General features: G+C 44.3%; 1 protein-coding gene across 2 annotated transcripts in view; it reads right to left on the reverse strand.

Annotated features, from left to right (window-relative positions):
* Positions 1-4622: 4622 nt before the first annotated feature.
* dyrk1b (dual-specificity tyrosine-(Y)-phosphorylation regulated kinase 1B) overlaps positions 4623-21063 on the reverse strand; it is a 58508-nt gene continuing 42067 nt past the window's right edge. Inside the window, exons 2-13 of one of the 2 annotated variants that reach the window (XM_086310223.1) lie at positions 19623-19789; positions 15362-15481; positions 14085-14273; positions 13480-13627; positions 12866-13015; positions 12051-12187; positions 11319-11465; positions 10841-10981; positions 9212-9332; positions 8233-8415; positions 7437-7540; positions 4623-6615 (exon numbers count right to left, since the gene is read on the reverse strand). In XM_086310223.1, coding sequence (XP_086166349.1) covers positions 6100-6615; positions 7437-7540; positions 8233-8415; positions 9212-9332; positions 10841-10981; positions 11319-11465; positions 12051-12187; positions 12866-13015; positions 13480-13627; positions 14085-14273; positions 15362-15481; positions 19623-19789 — 2123 coding nt within the window. In that variant the 3' untranslated portion in view covers positions 4623-6099. The remainder of the gene's footprint in view (positions 6616-7436; positions 7541-8232; positions 8416-9211; positions 9333-10840; positions 10982-11318; positions 11466-12050; positions 12188-12865; positions 13016-13479; positions 13628-14084; positions 14274-15361; positions 15482-19622; positions 19790-21063) is intronic. The other variant, XM_086310224.1, reaches the window with a different exon arrangement.

Genomic DNA, 21063 nt, shown 5'->3' on the forward strand with positions numbered 1-21063 from the left:
CGGTCTTTAAGGCTTTTAGGGTTAGAGCACAGTCAGTGTGCATGCTTCAGCTTTTTAGTGAGGTAGAATCCCCCCAACATGCCCCTACAGGACCACTAAAGTTTAAAAAGCAAAACAACAGCAATCGGACAGTCTGCGCAGTTTAAATTACAATTTAATTCCTGACAGATTTGTTTCTTTGTCGCAGCATCTTTTTCATTGTCATGCAGAAAAACAGTCGTTCTCCTTTTGCTTGTTTTCTTTTTTCCCAGCAGGTGATCCTGCAGATCGTCTTTTCTCACTGTCCTGCTTCCCCTGTTTTTCTTTCCCTCTCCTTTTCTCAAACTTCTCTTGTCTACGTCTTTCCCTTTCCTAACCCCAGTCACGTCTGTTCTGACTGTAATAACTTAAAAGTTAAAAATAAATAAATGAAATTATAAAGCTCAATCGAGTGGACCAGTATAGCAAAGCTGTAATGATCCACTTGGGAACATAAATCTGTGGGACATTTTTCTTGGCCTTCAGTCAATAATTCTGATGCTACAGTGCTGAACGGGACGGCAACAAAAAACAACAAAATCAGAGTTTTACTTTTCAAAAACTACTAGACATCTGAAGGATCCTAAAGATGGAAAATAATGAAATCTTCCTATGGGGACATGATGAGATGCCAGTCTTTGAAAAATGAGAACTGTGACATATTGAACTGCATGTGAAGCAGCTTAATCAACAGGCGGCTGTGGTGCAGCCAACCAGACTGAATCTGTGGTCCAAGCCTCCACAGGGCTTTGAATCTGTTGGAGCTAAATCAATCTGCAGGACCAGATCAACTTGATCCTCTTCTTAAGTTGGCTGCAGATTTCATAGCTGAACCACCAACTTACATTTTTAATCTTAGCCTCTCAGACAGTAGAAATCTGCCTTTGTTGAAATAACTACAGGTCCATATCTAAATCCTCTGTTTTTGCAAAAGTTCTAGAAAAGCTTATTAATATTAAAAGACCTGTTTGGACAAAAATTCAGTTCTTTCCCAACATCAGTGGAGATTCAGACAACAACACAGCACAATAACCGCTGCATTAAAGTGGTTAATGACATCATTGATGTAATGGGCTGTTTTAGTCAACAGACTAAACAATGTTGGTCTATCTGTAAATGCTGTAAGCTGGTTATCAAATTACTTGTCAGCAAGAACACACTGTGTCCATGCTGGGTCTTCTTCCTCTTTCCCCCCACTATCCAAAGGAGTTCCTCAGGGCTCTGTACCAGGACCGTTGCTTTTTTCTCTTTACATAAACAACCTTTGAGATAACTTATCAAATGCTGCATTCCATCTTTATGCAGATGATAAATTATCTCTTGTTCATCTCCTTCAGTAGCACAAACCCTGCAATTTCTGCAGTCTGCCTCTGATGTCGTTCAGTCCTTGAACTCAACTTAAGTTGGTGTTAAATGCAGAGAAATCCCAGTTCATGTTATTCTCAAATGGCAAAGAGCTGCTAGCTACGTCTCCTAAGATTAAAACCATTCAAGGAACTGAAATTGAAATGTTCTTACGAGTATCCAGGGACCGTTATAGATCAGAATTTATCATGTTAAAACTCACATTCAAAGGCTTGTGTCCAAGTTTAAACTAAGCGACTTTTTTAGAAATCGATCCTGTTTCTCCCTCCAAGTGAGAAAACACTAGATTCATGCAAGTTTTTTCTTTCTTTTTACCTGTATTGGATTACGGTGACGTGCTTTTTATGAATGCACCTGCACCCTATCTAAAGAAATCTGATACCGTCCACCGTTGTGCTTCACGTGTCATTACTGGCTATAGGAATCGTGTACATCTTTGTATGCTGCTGCTAAATGTCCGTCTCTGTATATCCACAGACCTTCCCATTGGTTGGTCTTTATAAATCTCTCCTTGGGCTGGTTCCCTCTTATCTGTGTGTTTATATGTGGAAAACAACCAATACAGGCTTCGTTCTCATAATATCAGACAATTGATTGTCTCAAAACTCAGAACAGAATTAGGAAAAAGGGCTTTTAAATACGCTGCCCCTGCTTCCTGGAACATCTGCAGAAGGAACTGAAATAGTCAGAAATGGTTCCCTGAGGGGAGTTTAGGTCCATCTCAAAGGAACAAGAGAATAATTCTTTTAGTGTGATTGTTTTAATGTTGCTCTTAATGACCTGTTATTGTAAACCTTTCACGTTTGTGCAGCATATTGTATTTGTTTTCATTCTTATGTACTTGTGTGGTACATGTATTTTTGACTTTTGCTGCCATGATGCCAGGTCATTGAAAATGAGATTTTTACCTGGATAAATAAAGGACTAATAAAAAATATATAATAAAATCTTCAGGACCAAACCCGAATGTGCAGGGAAGTAACTCTCTTATCCACTTTGGAAAACCCCAACATACAGGATTCAAACCAGTGGCTATAGGGATGCTCACCACAGCACATATTCACTGAGAGGAACTCCCAAGTCCAGCAGAATTCATTCCCTCTCAGGGAGACTGGTTTCCAGAAACCTCTGCTTTGAGGTGCACATGGATATATCAAGCCAATATCTCTCAACCTCAGATAGCAGTTCAGATACCTTCCAACCAGAAAGCTGACAGTCTGTGTTCCCAAGAACGTTTCAGCAGTTGTTTGTTGGCTCACCAAGTAGCTTTGGACTTCCCTGATCCCTGCCCCACTCCTGTAGGACAGGGCGCTGGTGACTCCACACTAAGTAGCACATTAATAATCGCTTTTGATGTAGAGAGCTATAAAAAATAACCCAGTGAATAACATGAAAATGAAAGCAATCGTCTCCTTAAGCCATGCAGGCAGTTTAACTAGGCTGCTTTCTCAGAGGTTGGATTTCAGCATTCGTCACGTTTTGTTTTTGTAAACAAGCTTTTAAAACTTTCACAAAAAGACAAAACTTACTGTAAACACCTGTTTTAAGATTTAAAACTGTTGTTAACCATAATCTTAAAAGCACAGGTTGACATGTGACTCTTTTAAACCAATCATCTGACAGTCGTAGTATATAAAGGGTACAACCTCCATTTTGTTTGTTTGAATGTTAGCTAAAAAGTGCTGGTATGAGTGTGCAGGTGAGCGCAGCGTGAAAGAAGAAAGCGCTCAAAGCACCACACAAGCATGATTCCCTGTAAAAGCCGACGGGTGAACCAGAGTGGTCATATACACGCTGAAGGCTGAGCTTTATCACTGTACGCCTGTCAATGTGATGATGAACCTCTGAATAAAGTCACATTTTTTAAAGAATATTGTCACTTCTTAAATAAATTAATATGCACGATATTATCAGCCTCCTGTTTGCCTCTTCAAACATCAGCAATCCAATCATGCTAAAGTTTAACTTCTCTTCCACTTAATGCCTTTTGGCCAGCTGTGTCTTTTAACTTCGAGATCTCAAATTTCAACAGCACAAAGTCCTGTCAGTACATCCTTCCATCTTTTCTGCTTATCTGGGGCCAGGTTGCAGGGGCAGCAGCCTAGGCAGAGAAGCCCAGACCCCCAGCCACATCCCCAGCTTCTCCAGGGGATCACCAAGAAGTTCCCAGGCCAGCTGAGAGATATAATCCCTCCAGCGTGTCCTGGGTCTGCCCCGGGGCCTCCTCCCGGTGGGACATGCCCGGAACAATCTCGTTCTTTTGGTTACTACCCAAAGCTCGTGACAACAGGTGAGGGACGAATTAGATCCACAGGTAAATTGAGAGCTTTGCTTTTACACTCAGCTCTCTCGTCACCACAACAACAGCATCCGCAGCACCAATCCGACTGTCGATCTCTCGCTCCCTTCTCCCATCACTCATGAGCTAGACCCCGAGATACTCAACCTCCTGAGACCCGAACTCTTCCACAGCAGCATTTTTAATTCCTCTTTGATATTCGGGCACATTGGGGCCTGATGAATGTATTTTTTTTTTACCTTACCTTTGTGATACAACAGTAGCAGCACGTCCTTGTAAGTGGATATCAGGCCCTTGTAGAGCAAAACTGAGTATTTTGCTCTTTAATCGACAGTACTCTTGAAGAACTGTCAATTTAAAAAAAGCTTCCAGCAGATTCCTAAATATCAGACTTTGATGATGAACCTTTTCTGCAGAGTGTTTGCTCTCTTTCACTCACAGCTGAAAATCTCCATTCAGGGAAGGAGGCACGTCTGTAAGATTTAAAGTCAGTTGAGGAAATCGCTCAGCCCAGCAGCGCGATCTACAGAATCTTTGTTCCCAAGTCCTAACCTACGAATGAGTCGGGCGAGCTTCTTACTCAGAAGTGCGGCTGCTTCTTTCCATCAGGTCATCACAACAGATCCATTACTTGCAGGGCCAACATACTGTACATCCAGTTTCTTTGGCAATGACCTTCATAAGTGCTGCAGACATCAGCGCGTAGCTACAACTCAACAAGTTCAAAGAACAACACACAACTCACCTTTGTAAGGTCAGTGATCAGGCAGTGGTTGACATTCAGTAGGAAGTCTCCTGATGCCCAGTTCCTTTCTCCTATTTAGTTTGTGGTGGTATTAGCACCGAGCTAACAACTACAAGTGTACCACAGCTCATTCTCACGCCTTTAATTAAGACAAAAACCTTATTGTAGCCTGTTTCATGTGTAACAGCTGTTATGATGACATGTTTCATTAATTCAGTGGATATCCACACAGAAAGTGTGGTGGCTGTACGAGGAGCAAGGACGGAAAATGAGAAGTGCAGCATTCAACCTGACAGGGCGCGACGATCAGATCAGGAGGAAGAAAAGCAGAAAGCTGATGTTTGTTTGACTTTGGTGTGCAAAAGTATACTCTTTATTCTTATTATATATCCAACTTTATTTTGCCCCAACCCTTACCCTCCACCCAGCCCCACAACCAGTGGCATTCCCATGTCACCAGTTACTGTCACTGTTACAATAGCCAATCAGAGCTCACCTGCAGAAAGAAGGCAACCAAACAAAGAAGAGCAGAAAAAAGGGTTACTTTCAGTTTGTTTTTTTCTTGTTAAATAGTAATAAATACATTGAGATGCAGTGGTTCTTACTTTATCCTTTTCTCTTAAGCAGAAGGGTTAAAAAGTTTCTTTTAAATTTCTGTTTCTATTTCTTTTTCTTTTTTTATTGATCTGTGTTGGATCTTTAGCAGCAATCCGGACCAGTTGTCATGGTGATTAGCAGCACAGAGAGGAGGAGCTGTCTGGAGGAGAAACACAACAGGAGAAGGAGAGGAAGAGGAAAGCAGGGAGAGCGTGAGGCGGAGAAGGAGGAGGAGGAGATCCCTGTGAGTGTCAGCAAGGCATCAGTGTCCCGTGACCACCTCCTCCCTCCGTCTCCCTCTCGCTGTCCGTGCTGCTGCGACCAAAGAACATCAGAGGAAGAACAAACGCAAAGAAAAACGAGAGAGAATCCGCCAGTCCTCAACCACAACCTTTCAAATCGCCCCGTCTTCTTCGTGTAGCAGTACATATATATACACATACATATGCATATTATATATATATGTATGTATGTATAGCCTCCTGCCTGCATTTACACCTACTTTCAAAATGGGTCCTTTTCACTTCAACTGTGACCTGACTTCGACGTGTCAGACTGATCAATAGACACCGTCCGTCCAGACCAGCGAGGGGGGGCCTGCTACAAATCTGATCTCATATCTTACAAACACACATGCACGTGTGCAAACATGAACAGACCAATGCGAGCACGAGCCCTCCTTCAGCTTACAGCTACTTTATGGAATAAAATGCAAAAACTTCTCTCTCTTTCCCCTTCATCCTCCTCCTCCTCCTCTCCAGACTCAAACAACAACCACACAGAACACACAACTCCTCAAACCCGAGAAAAATCAAATGATATTAATCAACACTAAAATTAATAAAAACAAACTGGTCACAATCATTCCTTTCCAGTTACAGGCGCGACAAAGACAAACTAAAACAGGAAAAAGGAGTTTCCCAGCATCCTCCTCCTTCTTCCTCCTCCTCTCATGCAGTACAAAGTCTCCTTCAGCACAAAGTTCACCTCTTTGTCTCTGAACTCTGGCTGTATGTGTGTAGTTGTAGTAGTTGTAGTTAAAATTGTATGGCTTTAGGGCATGGTTCAGGTTTTATCAAGAGTTGGCTGGCCCCTCGTCTGAGTCCGGCCTCCCTCTGCCTCCCCCAGTGGGGTTATTGTTGTTGGAGGCAGGGTAGTAGTCTTCAGGGGGCTGGGCTTGTGGCCCTGGGGCGGTGGGAGCCGTCCGAGTCCGGAAGGCAGACAGTCCGATTGGCAGAGCGAGGGGCAGAGATGCAGAGCCAAACTGAGAGGCCTCCATGGAAGACACCGCCCCCAGGTGGTGCAGCCCCAGGGATACACTCACATCCATGCTGTCACTCATCTGGGGCGAGGATCCCTGTGGGCCCCCCCCTCCGCCGATGCCTGTCTGTCCACCCTGCCTCAGGCCACGGCCACCATTCCCATGGTGGGAGTAAGTTGGGTGTGGGTGGTGGGGCGGGTCCAAGAAGTGGCGCTGGTGTTGTTGGGAGGCAGCTGGCTTATGGAGCAGCAACTGGGTGTATCCTGGATCCTGACCCCCACCTCCGCCATCACTGCCTGGCCACATTCTCATCTGCTGCTGTGAGGGAGCCTAGATGGAAAAGAAGAGAGACACGGTCAGTGGGTTGGGATTATAATGGGACCAGTGACAGCACCAGCTCTTTTCCACAAGCACCGACTCAACTCAGACACTTGTTTAAGCTACTCGGCCAGGGTTCCCATCGGGCCGTGTAGAGATGACTAAATGCCACTGATTGGCCAGGAAGCGACCAATCAGTGGACTGGTCGGCTACATGCAACCACAAAGACGGCGCGCTCCGACGTTTTTGTGCCCGGCGGCTGACGACAGCATCCAGACAGAGCGAGTCGACCGTTTTACACACAGATGACATCACGGCACTTTCAGGCTGCTTTGCTATAACAACCCCACCCACACTCAGGTGGTGCTTAACAATTGAAACCAAGAGCAGAGTTGAGTCAGATGGTGCCCAGCAGGTGCTACTGGAAAAGAGGCTTATTTGATGAATATTATGGGAACTCCAGTAAGATTTGGATGGTTCAGTTCCAGGTTACAGAGAAGTCCTTTACAAACAGGCTGGAGGACGAGCGTTTAAGGACAAATATATCATGATGAATACTGGTTTTCATGGATGGAAGTGAAGAGTTTGCTATGCTTATACTGTTGTCTTTCACAATTTTTAAAGTCAATATGCAGATTTTCAAAATAAAACTACTCAAAAAGGATTAGGGTCAGAAAAAACTAGTGTGGCCAAAATATTTCATCACTGCCAACAGGAATGAAGCTGCTAAAGTAATCTGACCCGGGATAAACATTCCTGCAGCAGCGAGTGACTGATGCAAAGGTCCTCATACATTCTCTGTTATTGTGTATGCAAACAGTGACAGTGGTACCTGAGGGCTGGTCATCTCATAGTCTGAATGTGTAACAGCAGAGTTGTAGTAACGATTACTGTAGCGGTAGTTGCGGTTGTCATTGGAAGAACCACTGGAGCCACCTGGAAATAATTGACACCAACATTAAATTCACACTTGAGCACAGCTTTACTTCATGGATATACTTTTAGCTAAAACAAGCCATAATGCATTCATTCTGTGTGAACTAAAAGAAAGACATTTACAAAAAAGAAGAAGAAGAGGGGCGTGGCTTCAGTAGGGTGGTTAGAAGGTCCCGCGCCTCTGTCGGGTATGTACCCCGCCACGAACGCTGGGCGTTCAGCTCTGACTCGCAGCGTGTTTGCGCGACGCTGAAGAAGACTAAAGAGTGGATCTGCTTTTCCTGTCACCGAGAACGAACTCGCCCGTCTCCTCACTTTCATGTTCATCAAGAAAACTATGAAAACCTGACTGAGAAATAAAGTAATGTGCTGACAGGGAGGGTGACCGTGCTGCAGTGTTTAAGTACATAGACCCTCCACTGAATATCACTGGGTCACATCAAATCTGTATTATGAAGCACTAATAAGCATCTCACACACGCCCAGCAAACAGCATCCTCTCAGCTGTTTCACTACACTCCTGCCCCGGTCTACTTGATCCTAACAAAATCCTGCTTGAGACATTTTAGGGATGAAATCTAAACTGCTACCATTTCTTTGGACCTGTGACAAGGATGACATATTCCTCATTCTAACAGATACGGGAAAAAGTTCAAGGAAAGCTGGTGCAGAAAGAGAAGAGTCTACATTACCAGAGCTAGAAACAGAGCTAGTAGTGGAGGCAGAATGAGAGTGGTCCATGGCAGGAGAGGTGGATGTAGATGAACTAGTATTGGTTCCTTCATCTGTTGTTTTCTTGAAGAAATTGTGCTGCAGGGCGTAGAATGGCGTGATGCGGCTTTTAGGGTCGTAGTCCAGCATGCGCAGGATCAGGTCTGGAAGAGGACAAACACTGACATAATGATGGTGGCCAGCTACAATTGTAGTGTCAACCCCGTGATGTTTCTTGTGTCCCTCGCCCTCACTTGATATCTGCTCCTCATGCTAACTCCACATAGAGGTTCAGCGCTTTAATCCACGACCACATCCTTTCAGTCAACTCCCACAGGCCAAAGACAAGGGTAGGAACATAAACCAAACACTAAACTGACAGCTTTGCTTTCACACTTAACAGAGAATGATAGCCAGGACCCACTCCATGAGCCAAAGGTGTGGGGAAGCAACCCTTTTGTCCACTGGGGAAACCCCAGTGCAGCGAACTGGGAGGACACAAGGATACCGACCCCTGACTCTTACCGATGAGCAGAATCCAGCCCCATCTCCGGGACAGTGCTTCCAGAATGCAGGCTGTGCCCTGAGGTGAGCCCAGCTATAGCTTTCTGGTACCTCACTCAACAGCTCAGGCTCCTTCCCCTCCACAAGGAGGCTTTTATATTTCCACAGCCATTTTGACCAACCAGGGACAAAGTGCCGAGTCCTCCACCTTTGACGGCTGCGCACTGGCCTACATGCTGCTACTATTTACGCTATGCTTACAAATGAATATAGATTTCATCTATACACATCACATTAGAAGAGACACCTCAGGAGGACATTTACTGCGAGAATAATTTACACAACTTTAATCACTCATTTATATTTCACCCTCTCTGTGTTTGTTGTTTCCACCTCCATGAACTTGTTTACATGAATATTAATGCTCAGTCCTGCAGTAATCATGCAAATGCCTACCTTTAAACTTTAGGTAGTCACAAGGGGCGTGTCCTGGCTCTCCTGCTCGCCGGCCCCCTGGACCCCCGGTCTCAACACCCAAAATCTCATGTAGACGCCGTGTGGCTGGGGGCTTATACTCCTGGAAAACACAAAAACACACACACGCTATGACTATTAAGGAAAGTCTGTGAAGTTCCAATAACAACATGAAGGCACGCTGTTCTTCAACACTTTGCTCAGGACACAATACTGAGGTTAACACTGAGACTCGTATTCTAATGAAAGAAAACTTCATTCATTTAGCTCCGTTTCCCAAACTCTGTCGTCTTGGAGACACAATAGTCCAGGCTTAAAGCTGAAACTGCAGGAAACAAAGGTCCTCCATGGTGGATAAAATCTATGAATCCTTCTTCACAGAAAGCCTGTGAGGAGTCCTCAGCTTGTTCGGTGCTTTGCACTTTGTACTGGGTTGGGCCTGTTTTTGTCTTAATTTTTAATGGCACAGATTCAACGAGGTGCTGGAAACATGCCTCAGTGATTCTGATCCATAGCAGCGTCTCATCGATGGCTGTGTATTCATGAAGCAATCCTCCAGTTACACCACCTCCCAGAAGTGCTGTATTAGTTTGTGATCTGGACCATATGGAGGCCCTTTGAGTACCGTGAACTGACGGTGGCATTCAAGAACCCAGCCTGAGAGGCTGTGAGCTTTGTGACAGGCATCAGGCGATGGCTATAATGTGATGATAAAGGGATGGACATAGTCAGCACCAATCTCAGGTACCGTGTGGTGTCGTTGTGGTACTGAGTCGATACAAAGTGCACCAAGAAAATATTCTGCACCCATTAAACCACCACCAGCCTCAATTGTTGATACAAGGAAGGGTGATGTTATGTTTACACCCGACCATCCACGTGTCACAGCAAAAACCGAGGTGATGAAACATTTTCCATTTTCTCTTGTCAGTGTGGTTCTGCTGCTGCAGCTCGTCTGCTTCATGATTCCAAGTGTGAGCACTCAGAAACACTCTCCTGCCCCTGCTATAGCTTCGTCGTAACAGGTGTTGTGTTATTTATAGTCACTGTCGCCTTCCTCATTATCCTCTCATATCTGGCATTAAGAAAGCATTTTCAGAGCTGCTGCTCACTGCACATTTTCTCTTTTTCAGGTAAACCTGATGGTTAGAGAAGAACACCCCGTGGATCCTCAGGTAGAAACAGAACACACCAGAAGCCATGGCGTGTTTAGAGTCACATGTCTTTCCCAGTCTGATGCTCAGCTTGAACTTCAGCAGGTTATCTTCACCATAGCTCAGCAGGTAGAGCAGGTCATCTATGAATCATCTACCAACTGGAAGGTTGGTGGTTTGATTCCTGGCTGCTCCGCTCTGTATGCCAAATAACCTTGGGCTAGATACTAACCCACTGCAGTATGAACGTGTGTGTGACAGCAGGACGACAGAAAGGACTTGAACGGAAAAACGGGTGAATGAGGCAAGTTGCTTAAGTGCTTCGAGCGCTCAGGTAGAGTAGAAGGGTGAGTCCACCTGGATATCCTGTGTTAGTCAACACTTGGAAAGTGAACTGAACTAAACACACAAGTTAACATTTTTCCACATGTGAAGTCAAAACAGAAGCAAACTTTACCTTCTTGACATCCTTGTTCTTCTTCACCGTCCACAGACCATCTGACAGCTTGTCAAAATACTTCCTGGCTTTAGGAGCTGCATCCAGCATGTGGCTGGGTGGAACTCCCAGAACCTCCACAATTTTATTCATCTGGTCAACCTACACACACACACACACACACACACACACACACACACACACTCTTAATGTGGACCAAAGTAAGAGCATACCACAGACATGCTGTTGCAAACACATGCGGTCTTCAAATTCATGCTTCTCAGTACAATCTCAAAGGAACTAAGAGTAGACTGGAAGAGACAGACTTTCTGTCATCGTAACAACCGTGTCTACAACGTGGCCTCTCTACGCTAGCTTCTTAACACATCTAAATGGATGTAGCATAAAACACTGAGCACGGATGAAGGACATCCCCGATTCAAGCCCGACACTACCCGACACTACCCGACACGTGTGTTCACGCTGGTGTTGCTGTTACCTCATTGGAGCCGCTGAAGAGAGGCTCCCCTGTGTGCATCTCCACTAGGATGCATCCCAGAGACCACATGTCGATAGCCAGGTCATACGGCATTCCCAACAGAACCTCGGGAGAGCGGTAAAACCTGCTCTGGATGTACTGATAGATCTAAGAAGGAAGTGGAGTTTAGCAATCTGACACCAAGACTTGACAGTGTAGCTATTTAACTGAACACATGCAATCACATTTGACCACACATTCATACCTTGCTTTATTCTATACACTTTAAGCACATTATCAAGGGTTGTGGTCAGAGCAGGCATGAATGTCATGGTAACTTTTTCCCACAACACAGAGAGAAGCTAACTGCTGTTCTTGTGTGGATCAAACGTGTGCGCTCAGTTTTGTTGTCCAAGCTGCAGTATTGTACAATTATTCCACCACGGAAAAAGGACAGTAAAATTTTTAAAAAGCCCAAAGTTCCCATGACATTCATGCCGATGAGATGATGACAGCTGTGTCTCTTCTCCATTCCCACTAAAGCTAACCTAACCTGTCTTTGGGCAGTGGGAGGAAACCCACACAAAAACTAGGAAACCTCTTATCATGAGCCAACAGTCCTAATTATTCTGCCATCGTGCAAGCCACGCTACTTGGTATATTTTCCAAATGTGAACGTTGTGAGTAACGGGGAGTGATCCTAGTAGGTGAGCAGCGTTTATAAAGAATCATATCTGGAGTAAGTGTGCTCACTCTCTGTCCGAGCTGGCAGGAGGATCCAAAATCAACTATTTTGATGGCTGATCTCTTGGGGTTACACAGCAGTATGTTCTCTGGTTTCAGGTCGCAGTGGATGATTGACAGCTCCGGAGTGGCCAGGAATAATAGTGCTGTAGACAAAACACCAACATGTGTCAACAATATTATGCAAACTGAAGACACGTATAGTCTAAATAAGTGCACATCATCAGCATTAAACCTGCATTTACTGCACATTTCTAGAATTATTACCAGTGTTTACATATCGATCAGTGAATGTATTCAGACACCTGCCTCACTACACATGAATAACTGAACTGTTTATTCCCTGATAAACATGTAAACAGTAGCAGGGATTGCTGTTTCCATCCTTAAGAGCTGAAGGTGTGAACCTTGGATGAGAGAGGCTGCAGGGTTAGGCCACTAACCCAACCCCACTAACTGCTTTGGACTGTGGGGGGAAGCCGGAGCACCGGAGAGAACACGCCAGAACGGGAGAACGTGCAAACTCCACACAGTGGAATCGAACTGAGGACCGTCTCCTTGTGAGGCTAGTCACCGCCGTGCTGCCCAACCACACCACATTTACAACCATTTATTCAAATGTGTTATTGTTACTTTGTGGTGCCAGCTGTGTGCTCAGTTTTAAAACGCTCGCCGTGATTGGCTCAGTCGTTCACGGTCAGCGCTTTGTTTAAGCGTAACTACAGACCACGACTATCACACATGCTTCCAGCACCTTTTGTGGAATCACAAGTACAAACGCTCAGCCTCAGCGTTGCAGCTGCATGTCGTCTCTATGCACCCACCTGTACAGAGCTGCTGTGCAAATTTCCTGGTGAGGTTGAGGGAAACTCCTCTGAAATTGGTGTTCCTCAGCAGATCGTACAGGTTGTAGCTCAACAACTCAAACACCAAACAGAGATGGTTCCTAAACATAAAGTGACGCTTCAGGTGGACTGCACAGAGACAGATTGACAGACAGACACAAAGAGACAAATGGGAGACATGGGGAAAAGTTAATCCACTGAATCGTTTAAAAATACCACAGTTTTGAGACGTTTCAGTTTCAGGTGTCAAAGGTGAGGTGAAATATTTAATATGTGTTTTGATTATTCGTCATTCCCATCTATGTCAACATTAACGGGACAGATTTGTTATTTGTTATTTCAAATGCAGGTAGTAAGTGCTTGCATAGACAGACCTTTGTACTTAAACAGCCTCAGCATGATAGGAGAGCGCACACTCTAAATACCTCGCATGTTTGATTTCTGCTGTTCAGCAGCCAGTGTTAGCAACAGTGCGTGTGCACACTAACAGATGTGTGTGCACAGAGAATAAATGTAGTAAAGGGCCCCCTGTGCGTCTGTAATGAACCAAGAGAAGCTGTGTTGTACAGCAGTGTACAGAGTGTGTATCTTACCTATGTAATATTTCATCTCAGTGTCGTGCTTGTTCATGAGCTCCAGCAGGCGTAGTTCTATCTGTGCCTGGTTCAAAAAAGCCTTTTTGTTCTTAATGATCTTAATGGCAACCCACTCCTGCTCATGGTGGTCGTAGGCCTTCACCACCTGTGGACACATGAACACATGTTACATCACAGGTAGTGAATCACTCAGTTCAAGGACAGCCAAACACTTCCTGTCTGACTTTGTCCTGTCATGTACACAATACATGTAGCCTGTGTCATAACAACAATGGCTTTGCCTTTGATTTCTTAATGTAACGCAATCTACTGATTACAATTACTGAGTGCAGCTCCCTGTAAGAGCACGTTGGTTTGTTTGCTGTAATCAGTGACCTTCAGATGTGCTGCTGGCTGTCGCTGGGTTAGCCATACCGACGCTTTAGCTCTGTACATGACAGCTTTTACTAATCCTTCACACAGAGTTTACTTTCAACTTTTCACAGAGACACGGCCAAATTTCACTAACGGCAGAAGCCGTCAAATAACTTTAGTTCAGACATTTTGGACTTTGCGTCCGCAGTAGTAACAGAAGTGGAGAATGTTTCTTGTGGAGACCTCACCTGTCCGAAAGAGCCTTTCCCAATCAGTGAGTCTATCTCATAGCGGTCCAGCCACTTTTCTCCATTTTTCACAATGTAGTCATAATTGTCATCGTCATAGCCATCGTTATAGATTTTTCTCTCCTTCTTCGTGCTGCTGTCCTCAGGAGGGACCTGCTGGGCCCGCCGCTTCTTCTTAGTATAGTACACCTGTGGACACAAACACAGCTCAGGCTCTGCTTCACAGTACATCTGAAAGCAACAAACCCAAATAACCTGTGCACCAGCAACCAGCTGTTACTGCTCTGTTCTTCTCGGGGTGTAACAGCAGAACTGCCTAGATTAGCCGTCTCTTAAGTGGATGCTGGATTTCAGTGCAAAAAATGACGTTCACATCAATGACCTGTGGCGCACAAGTATAATAATAATAATAATGGATTGCATTGCTTTTCGAGACCCTCAAAGCGCTTTACAATACCACTATTCATTCACTCTCACATTCACACACTGGTGGAGGCAGCTACAGTTGTAGCCACAGCTGCCCTGGGGCAGACTGACAGAAGCCAGGCTGCCATATCGCGCCATCGGCCCCTCTGGCCAGCACCAGTAGGCGGTAGGTGAAGTGTCTTGCCCAAGGACACAACGACCGAGACTGTCGGAGCCGGGGCTCGAACCGGCAACCTTCCGATTACAAGACGAACACCCAACTCTTGAGCCACGATCGGCCCATTTCATGGATGAAAAACTATAGATCAGCGCTGCTGAGGGTTTCCTTGCTTCAGAGAATATTTTGTTTCCTTGCTATAAAAGCTTGTTCTGTTTCGAGGTCTGCACTCTTCTGGACAGAGATCTCAGATGTCGTTTCTTGGAATCTGGTGAAGCCACTGGCCCAGTTTGGGGGTCAGTGGTCCAGTTACCACAGGCACCACTGTTGCCATCATCTTCCACATCTTCCTGCGATCCTCACCCAGCTGTTGGCATTTCTCAACCTTCTTGTGATGCTGCTATCACTTGGTATAGCTGCATCTATCCCTCCGGTTGGTTAGCCAAGATAGCAATCTCTTTACAGTCAGTCTCCAGGAAATTTAAGGTGATGTCCTCTGAACTTTTGGACTGTGACTGTGTGTGTGGTCCAGCTTTTACAAATGCAGTGGGACCAGAATCTGTTTAGACAGTTACATTTTCCATTTTTAGGTAAATCACATGTAAGGTTTACAGTAAGTCTCCAGGAAATCATGGCGACACAATTTAAAGTACAAAATAAAAGGGTGTGTGTGTGTAATGTTACTGTTTCATACCTCATTGATGTGCTTATAAGTTTTGATGAGGTCAACAGAGAGTTTTCTCAATGGAGCGCTGGCAGGGTCTCTGAAACTAGGGGGAATTCTCCGCTGGAGTATGGTCATATCAGACAGCACCTACAGAGAACAACAACGTTTCACAAACTCGTCTCAGGTTTGATGCAGGAGATGTTCCTCATGTGTGTATCAGGACAGCTTCACACTAAAAACAAATGTGTTCATTCTGTGTGAGTGCACATCAATAACCTTTGCAGTTTGTACCAACTGTATTAGTTTGCTATTACAACTAATACATGATAAGTTGTTCCACTGCACCAACTTTTAACAAAAAACAACTCAATACAAACTAAGTTGCTGGTAGTCTGAGGGGAGCACAGACCATCAGGCAAAGCACACACTCGTTTTTTATTCACATACAGGCCAGTTTCTTAAAAGGTCAGGTAACAGAATCTGACTGACTGAGGATTTTTAAATTAAGATTTTAATACTTGGTCCTTTTTTTGACAGATTCCTCACCTCAGAAACAGAAAGAGGAGGATTACTGACTGATGTTCTGCTTGGATCAAGTGTTGTTGCAGGGAAACTGCAAAGTGCCCTCTGGTGGACAAACTATGCAACAGCAACACTCATAACACAGTTGAAGGGAGTTAGTCTCATCTTTTCTTGCTTTTTAGTTTTTATCTGTCTTCTGCTGCTCGTCTGGGTTTGGGAAGCAATGACTGTCTAGGACAAGCCTGAATCACCTCACATAGGAGGCAGAGAGAAGGTCACACAGCTGAACCACCTAAACCTGCTCCTTTACTAATTAGAGGTGTAACAACTCATATTTTGAGCCCCTCTGAGGTGTCTGAGCTCTCTAAGCAAGTGTCCAGCCAGTACCTGTAGAAATGAGACTAGTTCTGGTTAGTGACCCAGAGGTCAGGACTATATCGAGGCTTGGAACACAGCTCAGCTGGTAAACCCAGCCTGTTGGTGTTCGTTAGTCAAAAAAGGAATCTATTACACATTATTTGTTACTTTTCTTAAATGTAATGCAAGTGATCGCCACAGAGCTTCTACTTTCGAAACATGCACAGGTAGCCTGACTGCTCATTTGTTTGTCACCTGTTGAAGATCAGAAGTTTGCAAACACTCAGCTTTAACGTCACTCTGGGTTCTTGGCTAGCCTAGCGTTAGCATGAGGTCTGTGCAGATGTTTGCAGAGAGCTGAAGTTGTGTTAGCAGCACAGTGCAGCTTGCACTTTACCATAGCGCTGGCGTCCTTTAGTGTAATAAAAGCAATCTGCTGTAGACTGCTCCACCATTTTCCTCCCACTGTACATGAACTGAAATCAGCTGACCTTTAACAGGAGCGTGCAGGAAGAAAAAAAGCATCTTTGATGTTTCTTCTATCCACCCGAGTGCAGATCACCCAAGAACCTTTGTTACTTTGTAACGCATTAGAACCAACATTGCTCATCCTAGCCGTAGTACCTGCTGAAAGTCACACTGAGGCCAGAAGAGCCACATTAGGGTAGCCACGTCGCTTGATTGCTTCTTTATAAATTCCAATGCTGGTACACTTACAAAAAGATAACGTCAGGCTCTAATATGTGGAAGAGCTTGGGACTGTGACATCACCATTTGAGTGGAATGGAAGTTCTTTACAGACTGGAGCACAATTTGTTGCTCTTTCCAGTTTGGAAGCAGCAGCAAAGAGCTAAGGTCGCAGACCAACAACAGCTTGGGCAACAGCTGGAAAAACATTACCTACAACAACATTTGGGAAAATCACAGTATTGTTACCTCTTGTAGTTTTCATGTGGTTACACAGCTGAGATGTGGCTGTTAGCTTGGTGGTTGCTACATGGCAGCATCAAAGAAACTCTATATGCTTTTGTTTTTAAAATACCGGGTACCATCAATACCTTGGACAAGTTGTTGTGGCAACCTCTGACCAGAGAACTACAAGCTGCTGCAGGTTTGTTGCACACATTACAGAGCTACGGCTCGGTCGACTGAGCCCCACACTCATGAATGTGTGCTGAAAGACATTTCTGCACTTTAACTTGTTTGATGCGTAGGTGCTCATCACAAACAGGTTCTGTGTTTGGGATCGTGAGCATCTGTAGCTGGTTCAGATGGATCTAGGGCTGTTCGATATAACCATATATATCGGATGACGATATAAAAACGTCTGTCGTTTCATTTTACGCTGTCGTTTGTTTCGTGGTGTCGCAAAATAAACCGTTTACGGCAATATTTGTTCATGGTTCTGATGTCACTGTAGTTATTATTAATTTCTTAAAGTTCTCTCTTTCTCTTATATTTAATATAACCACACCACGGACGGACAAGCGCCTGTTTGTATGTGTTGTGGTTAGCAACAATGACGGTAACACCATCGTGTGTCTGCATGTTTATTTTCCACATACACTTTTCAGAATAAAGCTCAAGATCCTGTTGAGACTTTTCAAAATAAACCGAATCACGTGAAAGATGCAGATTATTTATGGATGAGAAGTAAAAAAGAGCTGCCAGGTGCTAAAAAATAAAGCTTAGACTCAAACGTTAGAACAGGCTTTTCCCCGCAGCACGCCGTGTAATAAATACTCACAAAGAAACGGCGCCGTTACAACTTATGTCTAAAAATGTATCGTTTCATGCATCGGTTAAAACTCGACTCCAGCTACACGACGCACAGCTGGAAACACTTCACGCAGGTCGAGCTGCCCGAGATTCACAGAGTTTACAGAAAATGTTACATTTCTGTGATTTATATCGTTATCGGGCGATAGATGTCTCATATCGGGATATGAGGTTTTGGACATATCGCACAGCCCTAGATGAACCCATCATTTTCTCCTAGATGAGGTATAACATTATTCGTTTCTGACCCATGGCATTAGCTTTCCTGAGGAATCCACGAGCAGTTAGTAACCACTATTGGATCAACTGCAGACTCCAACTTTGCTCATACTAGTTAGCGATATTTATTCATATCATTACCACTGTTCACTAATGTAAACTACAGTCTGTTCTATTTAGCTGTGTGAGGAGAGCAGCAGTGCCCTTTGGCATACAGGCCGGTAGGACCTGAGATCAGGATCAGAAGCAAATTGTGTATGAGACAGCCGGGAGATGATTATGATGTGCCCTGCTGCTGCTGTCGCTTCAGTTTACAGAAGACCCACAATGCCCGGTAGCTGTTTGCTATGAAAACACCTTAAGTGTTCACATTTTGAGGGATAAGATGTGGGTGGAGACCTGGCATACAAATGTCAGTATCGATTACAGTGACCGCGAAGCAAACGTCTATCTTCTAACTTTAGCTGTACTGGGTGAATCTGTAACACATAAAGTGGAGACATCTCAAAACTGAGACCCACTGAGCCAGGAAACATATTTTAATCATCAACTTCAAAATGCCTCTGAAATCGTTCTCGTCAGCTTAGAAAAATCCTGGTTACATTTAGAGATATTTAGAGTAGTCGTGTTATCTTAAAGGTTAACCTACTTTCAGTTTGAATGGTTCTGGTTCTTATATAGCAGTAGGGTAAGTGTTAGGCATGAATAGGTTTACGTGCTTTCCTCTTTACTTTGCTGAAACCTGGTTGGAGATGTATTTCTGAACATGTTAAAATAGTATAACGACAATAACAACTGAGACAAAGAAAACAAAATAAGAATCATTATAAATAATTTACATGTTAAAAAGGCGGAGGAAGCATAAGCTTATTTAATCCCACCCTCTTTCCACTATTAAGTAACTCATAGTCTACACGTTCTCTTCCTTTTATGCATCCATCAGAAATTCTTCATTACAATTTGCTACATGATTTTTTTAATAACCCCAGTAACACCCGCATATATACACATCCCCACTGTGAACATCGTGGGTGAGAACGCCCTGCCTCCTCCCTGCAGTTTGCAGTATGTGCAAAGGAGGAACAGATCCAGATGTTTAAAGTTACAGAATACAACGCTGACCCCAGAGTGACTGTAAATCTTCACAGAGTACCCGCATCACAGCTGATGGTAACAGTAGCTACCGCAGACTTTGGCTGTGGGGGCAGTGCCTCAGGAAGTGTCCAGCTTAGGGACGGATCCTTTTGAATAGCACGTGTCATTAAACCTTCATGACCTCGCAGACATTTCATGTTCAGTAGCTCTGCAAAGCAACAACGTTTGAACATCTAAAATGAATACAAAATGTTGATGCATCCCTCTGGCACTGGCCCACAGGCATGCGTGGTGGGACTGCTGCTGCGTGTGGTACCTGCTGCTGCTCGGCCATGGAGTGGATGGAGCTGAAGGAGGGGTGTGTATGTGAGTGCTGGCTGGTCATGGCTGGCTCAGCGAGGGAGAAGCCCTGGGCAGTGGAGGAGGAGGAGGAGGAGGAGGAGGAGGAGGAGGAGGTGGGCGGACATCCTGAGCTGCTTACACCTAAGAAGACAGAGAGAGATGATTAGACAGGGGAACCCCGACACCTTTGTTTGCATTATGGGAACATCAGAACTACTATTGTTTTGTTCCTGCACGCCCATGCACCACGCTCATCACCATCAACACTGCATCCTTCATCCCACACGTCTACTATGACGTGTGGACTTGATATTGTTTTCTTATCATATTAATATAACACAATGTTCAGTTACCTTTGCAGAAAAATAACTTTCAAGCAGCTAGTTTTTACTAAGCTAATATTTGTGTTCCCTTTTGGTTGAGTAAAGAAGACGAATCAGCAGTTTCACAGAGAACAGCTCACAACAGAGATTTTAAACTCTGAAGCTTCTAACTGGACCAAGTCCAAATATTATGTGTGAAACTCTTTACACCATCAGACAAGGACGTGTATCTGAACCAGTGGAAAAAACCTCACAAGACTATGTCTACAGTAGGCTGCTACGATTCGTCGCCATAATCTATGATGTCATACTTAAAACCAGGTGAATGTGTTTTTGTGACTGCAGTTACACTACAGGAAGCCGTGGGGCAGTATCGCCTGTATCGTCTGCGAACCGCCAAACAGGAGGAAGAAAAAGGATTTCCCAAAAACTACGTGACTGTGCACGCTGCTGCAGCGCACGAGCATTTAAACACGGCACGCTGGAGCATCAGCTCTGAACGCTCACGCTGACACCTTCATGTTTGTGTACGGTCATTTCATCTGAGGTTTTGTTCTTCTCTGCTTGATTCTGAATAGAAAACCTCTTCCACCTCACGTTAGCTTGTTAATCTGTGGGTCGGCCTATATCATTAATTAATTATATATATAATCAGTTAAGCAATTTAATTGGTGTTGAACACTACACCTTCTGGAGGCGTACAGATGGGTTTGTCCTGTAAAGAGGCTCATGCACCAAGTCATCTCACACATGGTTATCAGCAGCTGGGAACGCTGCAGTTGTGAATTCACGACCGGAATCATCTGTGAACTTTGGAAACTGCACAAAAAATTATATTTAAATTTTTAAGTTGAAGTTTGAACTTAAGAACAGAACATCCATAGTTTCCTATCTGCACATTACTTTTGTTTAAGTACTACTCACGCTTTGATTTGTATTACCTAATAATTAATTTGCTGTGGGATGAGACAACAGGGCGATATTTACAGGGGGGCAGCCTACAACAGGAGGTTACAGTTGACTAATCGACCGATCCAAGAACAATTAGGCAGATTAGCTGACTATCAACATAATCGTTAGTTGCAGCCCTCG

Source organism: Aulonocara sp. 'chitande type north' Nkhata Bay, linkage group LG11 (genome assembly GCF_057382095.1).
Source record: "Aulonocara sp. 'chitande type north' Nkhata Bay isolate Kocher_YH1m ecotype deep benthic linkage group LG11, A_spYH_male_GT1.1, whole genome shotgun sequence".
NCBI classification, from domain to species: Eukaryota; Metazoa; Chordata; class Actinopteri; order Cichliformes; family Cichlidae; genus Aulonocara; species Aulonocara sp. 'chitande type north' Nkhata Bay.